The sequence below is a fragment of the Diceros bicornis genome, chromosome 11 (genome assembly GCF_020826845.1).
Source record: "Diceros bicornis minor isolate mBicDic1 chromosome 11, mDicBic1.mat.cur, whole genome shotgun sequence".
Taxonomy (NCBI): domain Eukaryota; kingdom Metazoa; phylum Chordata; class Mammalia; order Perissodactyla; family Rhinocerotidae; genus Diceros; species Diceros bicornis.
The window spans coordinates 71,806,514-71,828,555 of record NC_080750.1 but is presented as its reverse complement, the minus strand read 5'-3'; the positions used below and the strand labels follow the sequence as shown (position 1 = coordinate 71,828,555).

The following is a 22,042-nucleotide window of genomic DNA, read 5'->3' as shown; positions in this document are numbered from 1 at the left end:
GAGAAATCCCTGGTTACTTCTCACTCTCAAACAGAGGTGTCTCATGGGCAGGACAAGGGGGGATGTGTCAGCTGAAAAACCTTCTCCACTACTCCCACCCAAACAAACATTCAAGTGCATCACTGTGCCCTGTGAACTGCTGTTTGTTAAATGACTGGCCCTCTCTGTCATGAGTGACTGTAAAGTCACTCTCTGTGCCCGGTTCCTCACCAGCTGCTGCAGCTGCCTGTCCAGTCACTTTCCTCATCCCTACCCCTTCCCTGCCACAGGAGAAATCACCCTTCTGGAAACAGGGCTCTGTCTCTACTGGGGACCACAGCCCTGGGGGACGGGGCTTCCAGGCCTTGGAAAAGGCCCACACTTAGGGAGTAGGGAAAGGACACGGAGAAAGGCAATGAGCAGGAAGGAGCAATAATGCTGCCGATTCTTACTGGGCAGCAGAGCATCTCTAGCTGGTCTCACGCAGCAGGCCTCGCAAATCCCCATCGGCCACGACAGTGGACCTCACATGTGGTCGTGGACCAGCGGCATCAACCTCACCTGGGAACCTGTTAGAAATGCAAATTCTCTTGGCCCCACCCAGACCTTCTCCATCGGGAACTATGGAGGTGGGGCCTAGCATCGTGTGTTTCCATAAGCCCTCCAGGTGCCTCCGAGGTGCAAAGAGGAGGGGCCAAGGGAAGAGTGGGGAAAGAAGGGCCTTTTCTTGAAGGCTGATTAGACACCTCCGGTTCCCCCGCCCAGGCTTCATTAACTGCCTGCCGGGGGCAGCCGGCCCTCCGGTGAGGCCGGGAGGCGGCCCGAGGGAGGGCGCCTGAGAGGGACGCGCTCGGAGGAGGGCGCTCGGCGTGACCAGCGGCCGCGGAGCAGGGGCGGTGAGGGCCCGGCGAGGGGATGCGCGGCGGGGACCAGCGGGGAGGCCGGGCGGCGCGGCCGGGCCCCTGACCGCGGGCGCCCCTGCTTCGCAGGGCCCGGCCCCGCCCCGCCCCGCCCGACGCCGTGAACCGCAGCAGCGCCAGCAGCGCGGCCGAAAAGGCGGCAGCACCCCTGCTGTGGGGTGAGTGAGGACGAGGCCGGGCGGTACGCCCCGGGTTAGGGCTGCGGGGGAGAAAAGGGAGCTCCCGTGAGCCGGCCCGCCCCCTCCCTTCGCAGGCTGCGAGCTAAACCAGGAGAAGAGGACGTGGACCTTCAAACCCCAGAGGGAGGGGAAGCAGGACTGCAAGCTGTCGCTTAGTACGGTGGGTGGCCCCCGCCCCGGAGAAGGGAAGCATAGCGCAGGGAGGGCCTTGGACAGCTACAGAGGAGCAGGTGGGCTTCTCTGGTCCCAACAGGTGGACCAGGGTTTCCCTCCTCTGCCCTCAGGGTGCTGAGGTGCCCTGCCTGTTTTCTACCCCTCTCAGATTTGTTTGGGGGAGAACGCCAAAGAGGAGGTGAACCGCGTGGAGATCCTGCCCCCAGCAAGACAGGAAGACAAGAAGACAAAGCCCGTCACCATTGCCTCACTTCAGGCCTCGGTCCTACCCATGGTGAGCCTTGCCCTGCAGGCCTGGGAACACTGCCAGCCCCAGCACCAGGAGCCTGCCCAGCCCTCGCCCCTGGGTGGGGATGCACACAGACGTGGCATACAGTTCCCCGCAGAAGCACAGCGGTGCTGGTGAGGCGATAGAGCCCAGGACTGAAAGCCTGGACTCAGGAGGCGGGGAGTCCCGGTTCCAGCCCACCGTTGAGCCACCATGTGACCTTGGGCAAGTTAATCTCTCTTCAAAATCACATTTTTAAACTGTTTGCTGCTGGTGACAGGACACTGTCAATGATTTACATATTGATTGTGGATGGAGATTTTGGATCCAGAAATTCTCTTATTTCTAATAATTTATCATGAGTTTTCTATGCAAATCATTTTTGTTTGTGATTAATGACAGTCTTGGTGTCTTTTTTTTTTTTTTTTTTAATCCTATTACACTGGTGAGGACCTGCAGTACAATATTGGATAAAATGGTAACGGTAGATGTCCTTGTTTGATTTCTGATTTTTTTTTTAAAGGAATGTTTCTAATGTTTCTCTATTAAGTATGACGTGTTTGGTAGACATCCTCTGTCAAATTAAGGAAGTCCCCATCTAATTTTACTCTACTTTGAAAATTTGGGTTTTCTTCTTTTTAATCATGAGTGGTTATCAAATGCTTTTCTATTCCTATGATCTAGCATTCTTCTTTAATCTGTTAATGTGGTAAGTTATATTAATGCAATAACGTTCAACCAACTTTGCATTTCTGAGATAAACACTACTTGATCATATTATAAACTTCTAGATTTACTTTGTTAAATATGAAGACTTCTTTCTAACTTATACAGTCATAAGTGAGGTTGGAGTATAAATTCCTTATCTTATTTGGGTGTATAGCAGCCTAAGGAACTGAGGGATGGAGCGTTCCCTCCTTCTATGTGGTAGAACAGGGAATATAAGACTAGGAGTATCTGTCTTTAAAGATCTGCATGACTGATCTGTAAACCTGCCCTCAAACCTATTTTTTTCCTTTATCTATGAGATCTCTCTAGATCTCATCCATTCCCCTGGTTTTAAAGATCATCCATACAAATGAAAACTCTGAAATTTATTTCTGTAAACCCAACCTCTCTCATGCTCCAGATCCTCTGTTCAGCTCAATATATTTAATAGATATCTAATAGATATTCCAAACTTAACATGTCTAAATCCAAATACTTGATTTTTTTTTTTTTTTTGGTGAGGAAGATTAGCCCTGAGCTAACATCTGTTGACAATCCTCCTCTTTTTGCTGAGGAAGATTGGCCCTGGGCTAACATCCGTGCCCATCCTCCTCCACTTTATATGTGGGACACCTGCCACAGCATGGCCTGATAAGCAATAGGTAGGTCCGCGCCCAGGATCCAAACCTGCAAACCCTGGGCTGCCCAAGTGGATCGCACAAACTTAACCACTGCGCCACCGGGCCAGCCCCCAAATTCTTGATTTTTATCTGTAATCTCTTCCCCACCCCCAAACCTGATCTTCTCCCAGTAAATAGCTGTTTTTACAATTAGTCAAGACGAAAACCTCTTTCTCTAACACCCCATGTCTGATCCACCAGCAAATCCTGTTGGCTCTGCCTTCACAACACACCCCAATCTGAGCACATCTCGCCGCCTCCCTGCTACACCCTGGTGCAGGTGCCCAGCACCTCTCACTCAGTTTTATTGCAAGGGCCTCCTAACTGCTCTGCCTGCCCTCACCCTTGGTCCCCGTGGTCTGTTCCAGGAGGTGACAAACTACAGGATAAAATCCAGCCCACTGCCTCTTTTTGTCAATAAAGTTTTATTGAAACACAGCCACACTCCCTCATTGACTTATTGTCTGCAGCTGCTTTCACTCAGTGACAGCAGACTTGAGTAGTCTCCATAGAGACCATATATTTTACAAGCTTAAAATATTTGCCGTCTGGCCCTTTGCAGAAAAAGTTTCCCAGTCTCTGGTCTATTCTATACACAGCTGCCAGAAAGATCGTTTTAAACACAAGTCAGATCATGTTGCTTCTCTGCTAGAACACTTAGGTCAATGACTTCCCACTTCATTTAGAATGAGATCCAAGATCCTTTTTGTGTGTGTGTGTGAGGAGATCAGCCCTGAGCTAACATCTGCCAATCCTCCTCTTTTTCTGCTGAGGAAGACTGGCCCTGGGCTAACATCCGTGCCCATCTTCCTCCACTTTATATGGGAGGCCGCCACAGCATGGCTTGCCAAGCAGTGCGTCGGTGTGCGCCAGGGATCCGAACCGGCAAACCCCGGGCCGCCGCAGCGGAGTGCACACTCAACCACTTGCGCCACCGGGCCGGCCCCCAAGATCCTTTATGTTCTGGCCCTCAGCAACGTCTCTGACCTCAACCTGTGCTTCTCGCCCCTCCCTAACCCTGCTCAAACCACAGTGGCTGCCTTGACTGTACCTTGAAAACTCCAAAGATACTCCCTCCTCGGAGTCTTTGCATTTACTCCTCCCCATGCCAGGGACACGCTTGCCCCCAACTTCAATCTGGTCCTTGTTCAAATGTCATCTCATTGAAGAGGTGTTCCCTGACCACAAACAGCATCCCCTCTTCCTAACCCTCCCATAATCACTTTCCCCCCTGTAGGACCCATCACAGCAATTAGTTTTCGTTTCTACATTGCCTTTCTCCCCAAACAGAATACAGACTCCGAGACAGCAAGGACTTTGCCTATTTTGCTTGCTGCATGATCCATACTGCCTGTATGATGGTGCCTGGTGTGTTGTGGGAACTCAATATATAATGGATGAGTGAGTAAAGAAGTGAATGAGCTGTGTGAGGCTGGTTTGATTTTAAACTGTTGTGATTTATTTAATAGTTATAAATATACTCAGATGTTTCTATTTCTTTGAGTCAGTTTTTTTATCAGCTTTATTGACATATAATTTCTATGCAATAAGATTCGCCAATGTTAAGTGTACAACTGGATGCATTTGACAAATGTATATAATTGTGTAACAACCACCACAATCAAGGTAGAGAAAATTTCCACACACCCCCAAACTTCCTCATGCCTCTTTGCCGTGAATCCCTTCCACCTACCACTGCCACTGGCAACCATTGATCTACTTTCTGTCACTATGGTTTTGCCTTTTCTGTGATTTCATTTAAATGAAATCATACAATGTGCAGTCTCTTGTGCCTGGCTTTTTTCACTTAGCATAATGCTTTTGAAATTTATTCATGTTGCTGGTGAAACAGCAATATGCTCCTTTTTTATATCTGAGTAATATTCCATTCTGCAAATATATGTATATTTTATTTGTTTATTCACTCACCCGTTAATGGACATTTGGGTACTTTCCAGTTTTAGACTATTATGAATAAAGCTGCTGTGAACATTTGAGTATAAGTATTTGTATGGACATATGTTTTCATTTCTCTTGAGTAAATACTTGTGAGTAGAATTGCTGGATCGTATAGTAAAGCGTATGTTAAACTTTATACAAAACTGCCAAACTATTGTCCAAATTGCTGTACCATTTTGCCTTCCTACCAGCAATGTATGAGAAGTCCAGTTGCTCCACATCCTCACCACCACTTGGCATTGCCGATCTTCTTAATTTTAGCCATTCTGGTATCTATATAGTGGCATCTCGTTGTGGTTTTCATTTATTTCTTCTGGACGATTGGTGATGTCTGCCATCTTATTGGTTTATTGGTCATTTGCATATCTTCTTTTGCAAAATGACTGTTTAGATGTTTTACCCATTTGTAAATTGAATTATTCTTCCTGAGTTGTGGGAGTTCTTTATATATTTTGAATACAAGTTCTTTATCAAAAATATTTATTTCAGGGGCTGGCCCGGTGGTGTAGTGGTTAAGTTCACATGCTCTGCTTTGGCGGCCCCGGGGTTTTCGAGTTCGGATTCCAGACATGGACCTACCCACCACTCATCAAGCCATGCTGTGGCGGCAACCTATATACAAAGTAGAGGAAGGTGGGCACAGATGTCAGCTCAGGGACAATCTTCCTCACCAAAATATATATATATATATACGTATATTTATTTATTTCAAATATTTTCTCCTAGTGTGTGCCTTGTCTTTGCATTTTCATAATAGTGTTTTTTGAAGAGCACAACTTTTTAATTTTGATAAAGTTCAATTTGACATTTTTTTCTCTTGTGGTTCATTCCTTTGGTGTTGTAAGAAATTATTGCCTAAATTAAGGTCAGTAAGGTTTTCTTCTAGAAATGCTATTATTTTAGCTCTTATATTTAAGTCTATGATCGATTTCAAGATAATTTTTTGTATAATATGAAGTAAGGGCTAAAGAACATTTTTTTCCAAATTGATAACCAGTGCTCCAACACCATTTTTTGAAGACGATATTTTCACTCTACAATTACCTTGGCATTTGCCAAAAGTCAGTTAACCTTATACGTATGCATATATTTCTATATACTCTTCTGTTTCATTGATTTGTTTACCCTTATTCCAATAACAGACTAATTTGATTATTGTACTTTTATAGTAAGTCTCAAAATTAGATAATGTGAGTCCTCTAATTTTGTTATTTTTTTCCAAAATTATGTTGGCAGTTCTAAGTCCTTAGCATTTCCATATAAATTTCAGAATCAGCTTTCTTTAAAAACCAGTCTTCTGGGATTTTGATTGAGATTGTAATGAATCTATAGATTACTTTAGGGGGAATTGGCATCCTAACAATTCTGAGTCATCAGTAATTGAACATGCTGTATCTCTTCACTTGTTTAAGTCTTCAGCTTTTCCAAGAAATGTTTTGGAGTTTTCAGGTCACCTACATACTTTGTAAAATTTACCCCTACGTATTTCATGATTTGGGGTGGTATTGAAAATGATGTTAACATATTTATTGAAAGATAATTCACATACCATAAGCTTCACCCATTAAAGTGTATAATTCAATGGCTTTTAGTATATTCAGAGTTGTGCAACCATCACAATCTGTTTGGAATATTTTTATCCCCCCCAAAAGAAACTCCATACCTACAAGCAGTCACTTCCCATTTCCCACACCCACTCACCCTCAGCCCTAGGCAACCACTAGTCTACTTTCTGTCTCTATAGATTAGCCTATTCTGGCAAATCATATAAATGGAATCATGAAATTATGGTCTTTTGTTACTGGCTTCTTTCACTTCGCATAATGTTTTTACGGTTCATCCACGTCGTTGCATGTATCAGTACTGCATTCCTTCTTATTGCCAAATAATATTCCATTGTATGGACATAGCACATTTCATTTATCCATTCAGCAGTTGATAGACATTTGGATTGTTTCTACCTTTTGGCTATTATAAACGCTTTTGCGTTCTTTTACAAATTGAAGGTTTGTGGCAGCCCTGTGTTGAGCAAGTTTATCTGTGCCATTTTACCAACAGTGTTTGCTCACTTTGTGTCTCTGTGTCCTGTTTTGGTAAGTCTCACAATATTTCACACTTTTTCATTATTATTATATTTGTTATGATGATCTGTGATCAGTGATCTTTGATGTTACTATTGTAATACTTTTGGGGCGACATGAATTGCACACATATAAGATGGCGAATTTAGTCGATAAATGTTGTGTGTGTTCTGACTGCTCCACTGACCAGCCATTCCCCCGTGTCTCTCCCTCTCCTCAGGCCTCTCTATTCCCTGAGACATAACAATATTGAAATTAGGTCAATTAATAGCCCTATAATGACCTCTAAATGTTCAAGTGAAAGGAAGAGTTGCACATCTTTCACTTTAAATCAAAAACTAGAAATGACGAAGCTTAGTGAGGAAGGCATGTCATGTCGAAAGCTGAGATGGGCCAAAAGCTAGGCCTCGCGCACCAATCAGTTAGCCAAGTTGTGAACTTTTCAAAGGAAAAGTTCTTGAAGGAAATTAAAAGTGCTACTCCAGTGAACACACAAATGATAAGAAAGCGAACAACCTTATTGCTGATATGGAGAAAGTTTTAGAGGTCTGGGTAGAAGATCAAACCAGCCACAACGTTCCCTTAAGCCAAAGCCTAATCCAGAGCAAAGCCCTAACTCACTTCAGTTCTATGAAGGCTGAGAGAGGTGAGGAAGCTGCAGAAGAAAAGTTTGATGCTAGCAGAGGTGGTTCATGAGGTTTATGGAAAGAAGCCGTCTCCATAACATAAGAGTGCAAGGTGAAGCAGCAAGTGCTGATGTGGAAGCTGCACAAGTTCTCCAGAAGATCTAGCTGAGGTCATTAATGAAGGTGGCTACACTGTACAGCAGATTTTCCATGTAGATCAAACAGCCTTCTATTGGAAGAAAATACCGTCTAGGACTTGCATAGCTAGAGAGGAGAAGTCAGTGCCTAGCTTCAAAGGACAGGCTGACTCTCTTGTTGGGGACTAATGCAGCTGGTGACTTTAAGTTGAAGCCAATGCTCATTTGCCATTCTGAAAATCCTAGGGCCCTTAAGAATTGTGCTAAATCTACTCTGCCTGTGCTCTATAAATGGAACAACAAATCCTGGATGACAGCACATCTGTTTACAACATGGTTTACTGAATATTTTAAGCCCACTGTTGAGACCTGCTACTCAGAAGAAAAAGATTCCTTTCAAAATATTACTGCTCATTGATACCTGGTCACCCAAGAGCTCTGATCGAGATGTGCAATGGGATTAATGTTGTTTTCGTGCCTGCTAACACAACATCTATTCTGCAGTCCATGGATCAAGGAGTAATTTGGACCTGCAAGTCTAATTATTTAAGAAATACGTTTTGTAAAGCTGTAGCTGCCATAGATGTTGACTCCTCTGACGGATCTGGGCAAAGTCAATTGAAAGCCTTCTGGAAAGGATTCACCATTCCAGATGCCATTAGGAACATTTGTGATTGATGAGAAGAGGTCAAAATATCAACATTAACAGGAATTTGGAAGAAGTTGATTCCAACTCTCATGGATGACTTTGAGGGGTTCAAGACTTCAGTGGAGGAAGTCACTGCAGATGTGGTGGAAACAGCAAGAGAACTAGAATCAGAAGTGGAGCCTGAGGATGCGACTGAACTGCTGCAATCTCGTGATAGAACTTTAATGGATGAGGAGTTGCTTCTTATGGATGAGCAAAGAAAGTGGTTTCTTGAGATGGAAACTACTCCTGGTGAAGATGCTGTGAAGATTGTTGAAATGACAGCCAAGCATTTAGAATATGACATAAACTTAGTTGATAAAGCAGCAGCAGAGTTTGATTGTCTCTAATCTCAATCTCAGAGGATTGACTCCAATTTCGAAAGAAATTCTACTGTGGGTAAAATGCTGTCAAACAGCATCACATGCTACAGAAATATCGTTCATGAAAGGAAGAGTCAATCATTGCAGCAAACTTCATTGTTGTCTTATTTTAAGAAATTACCACAACCCTCCCAACCTTCAGCAACCGCCACTCTGATCAATCAGCAGCCATCAACATTGAGGCAACACCCTCCACCAGCAAAAAGATTAGGACTTGCTAAAGTCTCAGATGATGATTAGTGTTTTTTAGCAGTAAAGTATTTTTTAAGGTATGTACATTTTTTTGACATAATGCTATTGCACACTTAAGAGACTACAGTATAGTGTAAACATAACTTTTATCTGCACTGGGAAACCCAAAAATTTGTGTGACTCACTGTATTGTGATATTCGCTTTATTGCAGTGGTCTGGAACTGAACCCGCAATATGTCTGAGGTGTGCCTGTATATAGTTATATAATTGTTTTTTATATTATCTGGCCTTGCTAATTTTGCATGTTAGTCCTAGCAGCTTTTTGTCTATTCCTTATAATTTGCTATGTATTTATTCATGTCATCTGTGAATAAAGTCAGTTTAACTTCTTCATTTTTCATTTGTATGCCTTGCGTTTCTTTTTCTTGTCTAACTTCACTGACTAGCACCTCACGTACAATGTTAAATAAAAGTGGTAAGAGCAGGACTATTCTTGCCTTTTTCCAGAGGGAAAGTGTTCAGCCTTTTACCATTAAGATAGATGAAGGATTTTTGTAGATGCTCGATATTAGGTTGAGGATGTTCCCTTCTATTCCTAATTTGCTGAGATATTTTATCGTGAATGGGTGTTGTATTTTGTCAAAGAATTCTCTTCTGCATTTGTTGAGGGTGCATTTTTGGGATAAGCCCCATTTGATCATGATGTATTATCCTTTTATATATTGCTGGATTCCATTTGCTAATATTCTATAAGGGATATTTTTGTCTATGTTTATGAGCAATATTGATCTGTAGTTTTCTTGTCATGTTTTTGTCTAGTTTTAGTATCAGGGTAATGCTGGCCTCATAAAATGAGAAAGAAGTTGTTCTCTCCTTTTCTATTTTCAGGAAGAGTTCATGTAAATGTGGTATTTTTTTCGTAAATGTTTTGGTAGAATTCATCTGTGAAGCAATCTGGTTAACTACAAGTTAAATTTCTTTAATGGATATAGGACTATTTGGGTTATCTCTTTTTTCTTGAGAGAGCTGTGTTTGTGTTTTTCAAGGAATTTTTCCATTTCATCTAAATTGTCAAATTTATTGGCATAAAGTTGTTCATAATATTCCCTACTCCTTTTTGGTTTTATCTGTATTGAAGTCTGCTCTTTTGTTCCTGGTATTGGTGATTTGTGTCTTCTCTCCTTTTTTCTTTGTTCAGTCTGGCTAGAGGTTTAATAGTTTTATTAGTCTTTTTCAAGAACCAGCTTTTTCAAGTTTTTTTCTGTTGGTTACCCACTTTTGTATTTTATTGATCTCTGTTCTTTATTTTCTTTCTTCTGTTTATTTTGGTTTTAATTTTCCCTTTTCCTAGTTTTTTAAGGCAGAATCTTATATTATTGTTTTTTTAGATGCTTGTTCTTTTTATGATGCAAGCATTTCATGGTGTGATTTCTTTCTAAACACCTTCCTAACCTTACCCCACAAATTTTGATAAGTACTGTTTTCATTTTCATTAAGTTTAAGTTATTTTATACTTTCCTTCAGTCTAAACTGCATTGTGACCTGTGATCTGCATATATGCCTCATAATATGTTCTATCTTGGTGAATATTTCGTTTACACTTAAAAAATGTATGTTCTCCTGTTGTTGGGTGTTTTGCTCTATAAATGTCAATTATGTCAAGATGGGTGGTAGTTTTGTTTGAGTCTTCTGTATCCTTACTCATTTTCTGTCTACTTGATCTATTAGTTACTGAGAAAGGAATGTTGAAGCCTTCAACAGTAATTGTGACTTTGCCTATTTCTCCTTTTAATTATCAGTTTTTACTTCATGTATTTTGAAGCCCTTTTATTAGGTGGATTGCTATATTCTCTTGATTAATTGATCCTCTTGTCATTATGAAATATCCCTCTTTATCCCTGGTAAATATTCTGAAGTCTACTTAGTCTGATTAATATAGTCAATCTAGGTCTCTTTTGATTACTGTTTGTGTAGTATATTTTTCCTATTTTTTAGTTTATCATTTTACTTTTAACCTCTGATCTTTATATCTAAAGTGAGTTTCCTTTACACAGCATATAATTAAATCTTGTTTATCCAATCTGATAATCTCTGCCTTTTAATTAGGGTATTTAGACCATTAATATTTAATGTAATTATCAACAAGATTGGGTTTAAATCTATCATCTTGCTATTTGCTTTCTTATTTGTCCCTTCTGTGTTCCTTCTTTCTCTTTTCTGGCCCTCTTATGGGTTAACTAAGTGTTTTTCATGAGTACATTTTCATCTCCACTATTGGCTCCTTAGCTATACCTCATCTCTGTGTTATTTTTTTAGTGGTTGCTATAGAGTTTGCAATATGCATCTTTAACTTACAATAGTCTGTCTTCAAATATTATACTACTTCATGTACAATATGAGAATCTTACTACAGCATACTTCATTTTCCACTTTCCATCCTTTGTGCTATAGTTGTAATAACTTTTGCCTCTACGTATGCTATAAATCCCACATTACATTGTTATTAGTTTTGCTTTGAACAGTCTATATTTTAAAGAAATTAGAAATTAGAATAAAACATTTTTATATTTACCATTTATGGTACTCTTCATTCCATTGTGTAGATTCAAGTTTCTATTTGGTGTCATTGTCCTTCTGTTTGAAGGACTTAAACATTTCTTGCAACGCAAGTCTGCTTGTGATGCTTCTTCTCTCAGCTTTTCTACGTCTGGAAAGGCTTTATTTCACTGTAGTTTTCACTTTAGTATTGTCACTGGGCAAAGAGCTCTAGGTTGACTGTTTTTCCTTTCAACACTTGAAAAACGTTGCTTCGTTGTCTTCTAGCTTATATAATTTGGAGAAATCTACTAGCATCCTTGTCTTTATTCCTCTGTATGTAATGTCTTTTTTCCTCTGGCTGCTTTTAAGATTTTCTCCTTATCTCTGGTTTTGAGCAATTTGATTATGAAATGTCTTGAGGTTCATTGAACTACTTAGATCTGTGGGCTTATTGTTTTAATCAAATTTGGAAAATTTTTGGCCTGTATTTATTTATTTTTTGTGAGGAAGGTCAGCCCTGAGCTAACATCCATGCCAATCCTCCTCTTTTTGCTGAGGAAGATTGGCCCTGGGCTAACATCCGTGCCCACCTTCCTCCACTTTATGTGGGACGCCGCCATAGCATGGCTTGATGAGCAGTGCGTTGGTACACACCCAGGGTCCGAACCCGGGCCACCAGCAGCGGAGCACGCACACTTAACTGCTATGCCACGGGGCCGGCCCCTGGCCATTATTTCTTCAAATTTTTTTCTGCTCCCCCCTTCTCTCTCATCTTCATTGGGGAATCAAATAATATGTATACTTGGCTCCTTAAAGTTGTCCCAAAGTTTATTGATGCTCTGTTCATTTTCTTAAAGTGTTTATCCTCTATGTATTTCATTTTGGATAGTCTTTATTTATTCAATATTATTACTCTTTTCTTCTGCAGTATCTAATTTACAGTTAATCTCATCAGTATATTTTTATCTCAGATATTGTAGTTTTCATCTCTAGAAATTTTACTTGAGTCTTCCATGTCTTAAACATTTTCAATCTTTCCTCTAGTCTCTTGAACATATGCACCACAGTCATAATAATTGTTTTAATGTTCTTGTCTACTAATTCTATCATTTGTGCCATTTCTGTGTCCATTTTGATTGACTTGCTTTTCTCTTCATTAGAGTTGTAACTTCCAGCTTCTTTGAATGTCTGGTAATTTTTTATTAGATGCAAGATGTGAATTTTATAGATTTATGGATATTTTTATAGATTTATTCTGGGATGCAGTCAAGTTACTTAAATACCATTTGGTCCTTTTGTGTCTTGTTTTTAAGCTTTGTTTGGTGGGACTAAAGCTGAATTTAGTCTAGTTAATTTCCCCTCGCCCTCCAATACTGTGGCAAGACCCTTCTTAGTACTTCGACAAGTGCCCCATAAATTATGAGATTTTTCCACTCTAGCTGTTAGAAATGAGGCACTATCCCTGGCCCTATATGAGCTCCAGACACCTTTAGATTGATTCTTTCCCCAGCCTCAGGTAGTTTCCTCACATGCATGTGCTGATCGCTGTTTGACCTGAATACTCAAGGGGGACTTTCTACAGATCTCTGGAGTTTTGTCTTTGGGGATCTCTCCTCTCCTGTACTCTGCTCTGTGAACTTGAGGTGCCTTGACTTCCCTGGGTTCCTAGTTCCATTTTATCAACTTAGGGAAACCACTGGAATCTGCCTGGGTTCCCCCTCCCTGCACTGTCTGGAAGGAAGCTTGGACAACCACAGAATTCATCCTCATTTGTGTCCCATCTCTCAGGGATCACTGTTCTTCTTTGACTGATGTCCAATGTCTTGAGAGCCATTGTTTTTTAGTTATTTCAAGTTGGAAGGTAAATTCAGTCCCTGTTACTTACTTGGCTTGAACCAAATGTCTCCTCTGAGTCAATTTTGATCATTTATATTTTTCTAGATATTGTTCGTGCTATTTGCTCCTAATTTTTTTTTTTTTTGGTGAGGAAGATCAGCCCTGAGCTAACATCCGAGGCCAATCCTCCTCTTTTTGCTGAGGAAGATTGGCCCTGGGCTAACATCTGTGCCCATCTTCCTCTACTTTATATGGGACGCCACCACAGCGTGGCTTGACAAGCAGTGCATTGGTGCACACCCGGGATCTGAACCCACAAACCCTGGACTGCCAAAGCGGAGTGCGTGCACCCAACTATGCCACCGGGCCAGCCCCTGACAATATTTTTAATCATGACGATACCTGTTATTATATTCCTCTATCTTAAATTCCCAGTAGTATTTATCATCTTTCCTTTTTTTCTCTTTCATTTCAATCACTGGAGATTAGTCTGGTTTTTTTTTTCTTTTCAAAGAACCAGGTTTTGGTTTCATTGATGTTTTCTATTTCCTTCTTTTCTATTTTATTAATTTCTCTGGTTATCTGATATTTTCTGCTTTTTTTCCCTTTTTCTTCCTGAGTTAGATATTTAGCCCATTCATGTTCTAGATGATTTTTTCCAAGTGAGTCTCACTTATTTATTTTGAATACTGTAAAGTTCCCTCTAAGGATGTTTTAGGTTGCATCCCTCAATTAGTGTTTTGTAGTATTTTCACTTTATTTCATTTTAAATATTTTCTAATTTCCACTATGATTTCTTATTTGATGTATGAGTTACTTAGAATTTTTTAATTCCCAGAGGTATGGGTGAGTTGGGTTATCACTCTTTTTCTTAATGTAATTGCAACAGAAAATGTGGTCCATATATATAATCAATTTTTTGGTATTTGTTGAGACTTGATTTATGGACTACTACATGGTAGTATTATAGAAGTCTATGTGTGTCCTTTAAATCAAGCTTATTAATTGTGTTCAAACCTATATATTTCTTGTCTCCTTGATCTATCAATTACCAAAAGAAATGCGTTAAAATTTCCTATTACTGTGGATTGTCAGTGTCTTATAATTTTATTGTTTGCTTTATATATGTTTATTTTTTAATTGAATTTTTTTAGATAATTGTAGCTTCACATGCACCTGTAAGAAATAATACAGAGAGATCCCTGTACATTTTGCCCAGTTTTCCCCAATGGTAACATTTTGCATAACTGTAATATAATATCAAAACCAGGATATTGACATTGATACAATCCAGGAATCTTGTTCTATATAATTTTATCACCTAAATTCATATATCCACCATCACAGCCAAGGTACTGAACACTTCAGACAGCACAGAGGTCCCTCGTGGTGCCCTTTTATAATGACACCCATCTCCCTCCCACTCCCTCCCTTACCCCTAACCCCTGGCAACCACCAATCTGTCCTCCATTTCTAAAATTTGGTCATAGAAATAGAATCATATGTATGTACCTTTTTTGGAACTGGCTTTTATTTTTTCACTCGGCATAATTCCCTGAAGGTTCATCCAAGTTGTGTGTATCCTTTTTATTGCTGAGTAGAATTCCATGGTATAGATGTACCATAGTTCAGCCCAAAAACTGGGCTTATTCCAGTTTGGAGATCTTTTGAATAAAGTTGCTATGAACATTTGTGTAAAAGTTTTTGTGTAAGCATAAGTTTTCATTTCTCTGGGATAAACACCCAGGAGTGCATGTGCTGGGTCATATGGTGGTTGCATGTTTAGTTTCTTAAACTGCCAGACTGTTTTCTAAAGCAGCTGTGTGTTTCCCTCACAACTTTGAAGATGTTATTCTCTTCTTCCAGTTTCTGATGTTGCTGTTGAAATCCTCAGTCTGTCTGGTTATTGCTCCTTTTTTGGAAAGGCTGTCTTTCCTCTCTGGTTTATTTCTGCCATTTTACCATGGTATGTTCAGCTGTAGGTTCATTTTTATTTATCTTCTCAGGACTTAGGTGTCCTGGAAATGAGGATCTGTGTCTTTGATCACTTCTGGAAAACTCCTGGTTGTTATCACTTTCAATATTGACTCCATTGCCTCTAGTCCCTTGCGCCGATTAGATGTGTGTTGGAGCTTCTCATCCCATCCCCTATGTCTCAGCTTCTCTTTCATGCTTTGTTAGTCTAGCTCTCTGTGCTGCATACTGGGGAATTTCTTCACAGCACGATTCCAGTTTACTAATTCTCGTGTCAGCTGGTTTATTCTGTTTATTAACCATTTGTTCAGTTTATTTCAGCGCTTATATTTTTCACATCTAGAAGTTGCATTTGGTTCTTTTTATTTTTTCTAATATCTTGCTCTTACAGTTCTGATGCCTAGTTTTATATTTATTTGATTTTCATCACACTTATTTCCTGGCTGTTTAGGTTGTTCTCTAGCCCGGGCTCGTGGTTGTGCTGGGCTGCAGTCCTGTTGTTTCTGTCTGCCGACTCTAACAAGACTGTTTCTCGTGTGTTTTGTAATTTTAGGTGGTGAGCTCTTCTTCAGGTTTTGTTTTGTTTTCTGAAAGAATTCTGTGTGAAAAGAATTGAGAGTGTCCTCAGAGAGTGGTTTTGTGTTTGCATCTGCCATTTGCCCCAGGAATATCACAAGCCTGGGATTTTGTACAGAATTTTTGGCTTGGCAGTGCCCAGGTAAATCCAGACTTCGTCTCAGTGAGAGGTGCGGCCGTGCGTTTTAGGTTCTCACAAGAGAGTTCTTTTATCCACACGTATTTCCTTGTTACCTTCCTTCGATGGTCAGTAGTTCCTGCTTGGTTGGTTAGGAGTTCTTCAGTCCCTCTCCCCACCCCTCACCCTGGTGCAGCCCTCTGAAAGTCCTCCCTCCATGCAGTGGGCTCCATTACAGCTCTCCTCTCTTGTGCCCAAGGCCTGTCTCCTGCCCACATGTTTTCAAGTACCTTTTCCCTTCAGCTGCTGCAGCATCCGCTCTTACACACGCTACTCTTCATTTCTGATGCGTGGGGACTCTTCTTTCTGTCTTACTATTCCACCATGCAGTAAAACATTGAATTACGTTTTATCCAGCATTTCTAGGTGGCTGTGGCTGCAGAGTTTCAGTTTTCGCTTATCTGCTTCCTATATGGACCAGAAGCTAAGTTAATCTCTCTAAGCCTCAGTTTCCTCCTCTGTAAAGTAACAGCACCTCCTTCGTGGGCTCTTTGTGAGCATTTTAACGAGATAAAGCAGGTAACATGCTTAGCAGTGGGGATGATACGAGTATCATCATTGTTACTCTAGAAAATTTGGAAAGTTTGGAACAGCATAAAGAAAATAAATAGTGTGCTATCCACTGAAAGTCATGATTAGCACTTTAATCTATTTCTAACCCTTCTTCATATGTATATACACACATTCTTTATAAGACAAAGTAGTCTGCACATACAACCCTGCATCTGCTTTTCTCATTGGGTCAGTGTCTTAGTCAGCTCGGCTGCCATAACAAAATACCATAGAGAGAGGGGCATGAACAACAGACCTTTATTTTATGACAGCTCTGGAGGCTGGAGTCTATGATCAGGGTGCCAGCACGATTGGGTTTTGGTGAGGGCCCTCTTTCCCGATTGCAGACAGCTGCCTTCTCTCTGTGCCCTCACCCGGCAGAGAGAGAGAGAGAGTGCGCTCTCTGGTGTCTCTTCTTGTAAGGGCACTAATAACATCATGGGGACCCCACCCTCATGGCCTCATGTAAACCTAATCACCTCCCAAAGGCCCCATCTCCAAATACCATCACATTGGGGGTTAAGGTTCAATATAAGAATTGGGTGGGACACACTTCAGTCTGTCGCAATCAGACTTCTCTATTTAACAGATGCCCCTTGGCTTGGAAACCCATCTATGATCTTAGCAAGAATGAGATGAGCTTCACCTTCTTCTCCCTCAGAGTCCACCTCAGCAGTAAGGTCTTGGGGCTGAGAGCACAGTGAGGTCCAGAGAACCATGAAGTGTATGTGTTGGCGTTTGAGGAATAAGCTCTGAGTGTTCTGCTGGAGGCTGGCCCCACCCAGGTGCCAGGCCTGAGTGACCCTGTCTTGCCTGCTCCCACCCCCACGTCCCTCCCCCTGCAGGTCGTCCTGATGGGACTGGAGCTTTCTCCTCCAGTCACTTTTCAGCTCCGGGCTGGCTCTGGACCCGTGTTCCTCAGTGGCCAGGAATGTTATGGTAAATCCAAGCTTGGACCTGGGAAAAGTGGGAGAGCACAGTGTTTAGCACAGGGCCAAGGACGTAATACGTACTCAAACACTTGAGGGATTCCTGAATTATTAGAGGAAATCCCCAAAGGCAGCATGACTGCCAGTAGCCTGGACTGGAAGGCCAGGGCACAGGTCCCAGCTCTCCTTTACCTCCCTGCCACGTCCTCCATAGGCCATAGCTTCGTTGCCTATAACATGAGGGTGCAGATATATTTGGTTTCATCCTCAAAGAGTAGTCCTGAGGAATAAATGAGATGTTCAGGAAAAACAGTTAACATAATGCCTAGTACTAGCATGCACTTAAAATGTTAGGTGCTATGAAGGATGGAGCTGGAGTGGTAACAGGGACCCTAGTAAACCCCCGGGCTGTGGACTCTTCTAATGCCCTTTAAGTGGCCCCCTTCTCTGTCCAGTTGTGCCTCTTTTCGTCAGGGTAGTCTCCTGCCCCAAAACCCTGGCAGGTTCCACTTCCCTTAGGACAGGGTCTGAATTCCTCAGCTGCTGTTTCAGGTTCCTCCCCACCCTCTCCCTCCTTCCCCTCACACACTCCACCCACCCTCACCCTGGCCCCCACTCCTTCCTGGTGTGAATCCTCCTCCTACTCAGCCAGAGCACAGCTTGCCACTTCCCCTGCCCTCCTTCTACACCCCCAACCCTCTGGAGCTGTCGCAGATCCCCCACCCCACCCCGGCCTCCACTTGGAGAGAGGCCAGAACGGGTCCCCAGGAGGTGGGCAGGTGAACACGTTCACCTCCCTGCTTGGACTGCCCCAGGGCAGCTTTCGGAGCAGACAGATGGAACGGGAGCTAGGCAGAGACCCTGTCGCTCAGAGGCCCTGCTCCCTCCTCACGCCGTCACAGACACTTCAGACCTACCCTGGGAAGAGGAAGAGGAGGAGGAGGCAGCGGAGGATGACGATGATGATGACGACGATGATGACGACGACGATGATGATGCAGATGTGCCCCTAGAGGCGGAGACCCCTGTGAAACAAGGCAAGAGGCTGGTGCCCCCGAAGCTGATGAGCATTGCCAAGGTGAGGGAAGGGACCCTCCGATGCTCCTCGGAAACCTGGGCCAGGCTACCGGAGATTGCGTGCACAGGATGAGCAAGGCCCGCCTCCTGCCAGGGGCTCAGCGGGAGTCTGCTCTGGCCCTGGGCCTCGCCCTAACTCTCCCAATAATGCTTGTGTTTGGTTCCCAGAAAAAAAAGTGGAAAAAGAAGAGGGAGGCAGTGAGGTAACTCTTTCCTTCTATTAACTTAGCCAAAATCTTTTAGCTGAGGTATGTAGTGCTAGGAAGAGCAGGTGCACCTGGCGTGTGTGCACACAGGTGCGTGTAGGGGACACAGGTGTGCTGCCACTGTAGGCTGGCACAGCCTTTTTGAAGAGCGTTAAACTGTTCTTATCTTCTGACTTAATTCCACTTATGGCAATTCCTTCCAAAGAATCCCATCCAAAATATGGGGAAAATTATATGTACTAAGAAACTTATCACTGGATTATTCAAATAATAGTGCAAAATGGAAGCATTCTAAGTATATACCAATATAATAGCTGATTGAACCATGTCACATCTTCTCAATGGAGTGTTACATAAAGCCTGTGAAGAATACGGCAACCTGGAAAGTGTTTATAAAATTAAAAACAACAAGATATTAAATCATTTTCATTTTATTTCATATGTTTTTAGAAGAAAACAAACAAAAAAGTCCTGAAAAGAAATAACACCAAAATGTTAATATTGGTGGGAGGTAAAGAAAATTATGAGGAATTTATTCTCTTCTATATTTGCTATATTTTGTGCAATATGTTAACATTACTTTTATAATGAGAAAAAAATATTTGTGTCTTATACACGAATAAAAGAAAGCAGATGGAAACTGAAGATAAAACATCTTATTTAAAAAGGGAGAGAGTTGTATCACTAATCATCAGGGAAATGCAAATCAAAACAACACTAAGATACCACCTCACGCCCGTTAGAATGGCTATAATCACCAAGACGAAAAACAACAAATGTTGGAGAGGATGTGGAGAAACAGGAACCCTCATACACAGCTGGTGGGAATGCAAACTGGTGCAGCCTCTATGGAAAACGGTATGGAGATTCCTCAAAGAATTAAAAATAGAGATGCCCTATGATCCAGCCATCCCACTACTGGGAATCTATCCAACGCACCTGAAATCAACAATCCAAAGAGGCTTATGCACCCCTATGTTCATTGCAGCATTATTCACCATAGCCAAGAAGTGGAAGCAACCCAAGTGTCCCTTGACTGATGATTGGATCAAGAAGATGTGGTGTATATATACAATGGAATACTACTCAGCCATAGAAAAAGACAAAATTGTCCCATTTGCAACAACATGGATGGGCCTGGAGCGTATTATGTTAAGTGAAATAAGCCAGAAAGAGAAAGACAAACACTGTATGATCTCACTCATATGTGGAATATAAACCAACACATGGACAGAGAAAACTGGACTGTGGTTACCTGGGCAGTGGGGGTGGGGGGTGGGCACAAGGGGTGAAGGGAGTCATATATGGGGTGACGGACAAACAAAAATGTACAACCCAAAATTTCACAATGTTAGAAACCATTAAAACATCAATAAAAAAAAAAAAAGAGAGAGAGAGTTGTCCCTGGCAGGTGACAGGTGGCGGGGTGAGTTCCGCAGCCTCCATCTCTCCAGGTCATAGCTCCCTGCTTCCCAGAAGCATCCAGGGCCCAGCTTTCCAGTGTGGGTGCGAGGAAGGCCAGGGCTGCTGGCATCGGGCTGAGCTCTCCCTCTCTTCCACCCACCCCACTCCTTGCCCAACCACCTCCCCCCCATTCCAGACCCAGTCTTCAAGAAAAGAGCCCTGTGAGAAAGGTGAGTGCTGATAAGAGGGGGCTAGCCTCCTGGGGGGCGGGGGGGGAGGTGGTCTCTGGACAGGGGCCAGGATAGGGAGGGAGTGGGACACTGGAGCCCTCCCTTCTCTCCATAGGCCAAACCCGCACTCAGACCTAAGAAGCCGGGATCCAAGAAGTGAGGAGCCATGAGCGGCCTGACCGCAGTGACTAGGCGAGGCCCTGTGAGACCGCCTTGCAGAGTGGGCCTTCCTCTGGTGTGCTGTGGACCCAGGGCACCCCCCGCTTCCATCTGAGTCTGAATGTGATGCAGGTGTTGGGGGACAACACAGGAGCCCCTCACTCCACCTCTCCAGTTTCAGCAGGACCTGGAGGGAAGAGCCCCGGCCTCAGGGCCACAATAAAGTGCGCTGTGCCAGGACCTTGTTTCCGCGTCTTTTCCCAGGAGCCGTCCTTCTTGCTGGCTGCAGCGAGCCCCGTGTGCCCGGCAGAGGGCGGCCATGTGCCAGCACACCCTACCTGGTGGCCCAGCCCACCCTGGACTGAGGCTGCGGTGTCGCAGCCAGGCAGCGTGTTAGGCTCTGCTCTTTATCTCCCTCTCTTCTCCTGGCAACGACCCCCTACCCAGGTTTGGGGGACAAACCAGTGTCTCAGCCCCTTACCCAGCCTCCACCTTCTGCCCTCTGGCCTGAGGGAGAGAGCTGGAGCTGGTGTGGATCTTCCTGCATCCACACTCCCTTCTGGCAGGGCCCGGTTTTCCAGGTAACCCAGGTACAGAATGGAAGGACTCCAGCTGCCCCCGCTGCCCCCAACCAGGAAGGTCCTCAACCCTGTGGACCAGCCTGAGGGTCTGCATCTGTGGGGACCTCAAGGGCACAGCATGAGTCCTGCTCTCCCAGGCTGGCCTCCTGTTCAGGGTGAGCACCTGCTCACAGAGACCTCACTGGTGTGAAGCTCTGTGTCAGGCAGGAGCCCAGAGGCCTGCACCTTCAAGGAAGCCCTCCCAAGGTGAGGTGGGGAGATAAGGCAGGCTTTACGGAGGCTATGATGGCTGTCTTATGGGAGGAGGGCAGGTGAGCACTTTCCACTCCTGTCCTAGGTTCCCCCAGGGCAACTCTCAGAGCCATGGCAACAGGGCTCAGGAATTTGTGGGGGTGAGGCCGATAGAGGATCGGAAAGGGGCGAATGACCCAGGCTCTGGCCTCCTGCCCTCTCCCAGGCCTGCAGGACTTGGCAGCCAGGTTCACCCATAGGGACACACGGATGGCCCCCACTCGGGGCTATCCTTGCAGGGCCTCTGCTGGGCTTCTCCCTACCCCTCCCCTGCACCCCCACTGCCAGGCCTGAGGTGGGCCAATGGGAGCTGGCCTGCCCTCTCTCCCCAGGACCCCCAAGTGTGGGTCCCAAAAGGTTGGAGGTCTTTGAACACCTACACGGGAAGGTCGTGCGTGAGTCTCCCTGTTCGCTTCACCTTCTCTTGGTGCCAGAAGAGGTGGAGGGGGCAGGGCTGGTGTGGCTGCTTGCCTCTACACCCCGTGAGACAGATGTGTGTGTTATTCCACCTCTAAGAGATGAGAGTGAGCTGCTGA

General features: G+C 43.5%; 1 protein-coding gene across 1 annotated transcript; it reads left to right on the top strand.

The window, feature by feature from the left end:
- The first annotated feature begins 508 nt into the window (after nucleotides 1-508).
- On the top strand, nucleotides 509-20,894 carry NPM2 (nucleophosmin/nucleoplasmin 2). Its single transcript, XM_058549833.1, has 8 exons — nucleotides 509-608; nucleotides 944-1,057; nucleotides 1,153-1,238; nucleotides 1,401-1,526; nucleotides 17,475-17,568; nucleotides 18,461-18,636; nucleotides 20,442-20,475; nucleotides 20,591-20,894. The coding sequence occupies exons 1-8, from the start codon at nucleotides 509-511 to the stop codon at nucleotides 20,611-20,613; spliced, it is 753 nt and encodes a 250-aa protein (XP_058405816.1). The 3' UTR covers nucleotides 20,614-20,894.
- The last annotated feature ends 1,148 nt before the right edge of the window (nucleotides 20,895-22,042 follow it).

Excerpts from the sequence above, each read along its gene's own strand:
- NPM2 (XM_058549833.1), top strand. The coding sequence starts at position 509 with ATGTGGTCGTGGACCAGCGGCATCAACCTCACCTGGGAACCTGTTAGA. Across the intron at positions 1,239-1,400 it reads GCAAGCTGTCGCTTAGTACG|ATTTGTTTGGGGGAGAACGC; the intron begins GTGGGTGGCCCC and ends TACCCCTCTCAG. Across the intron at positions 17,569-18,460 it reads CAGTGGCCAGGAATGTTATG|ACACTTCAGACCTACCCTGG; the intron begins GTAAATCCAAGC and ends ACGCCGTCACAG.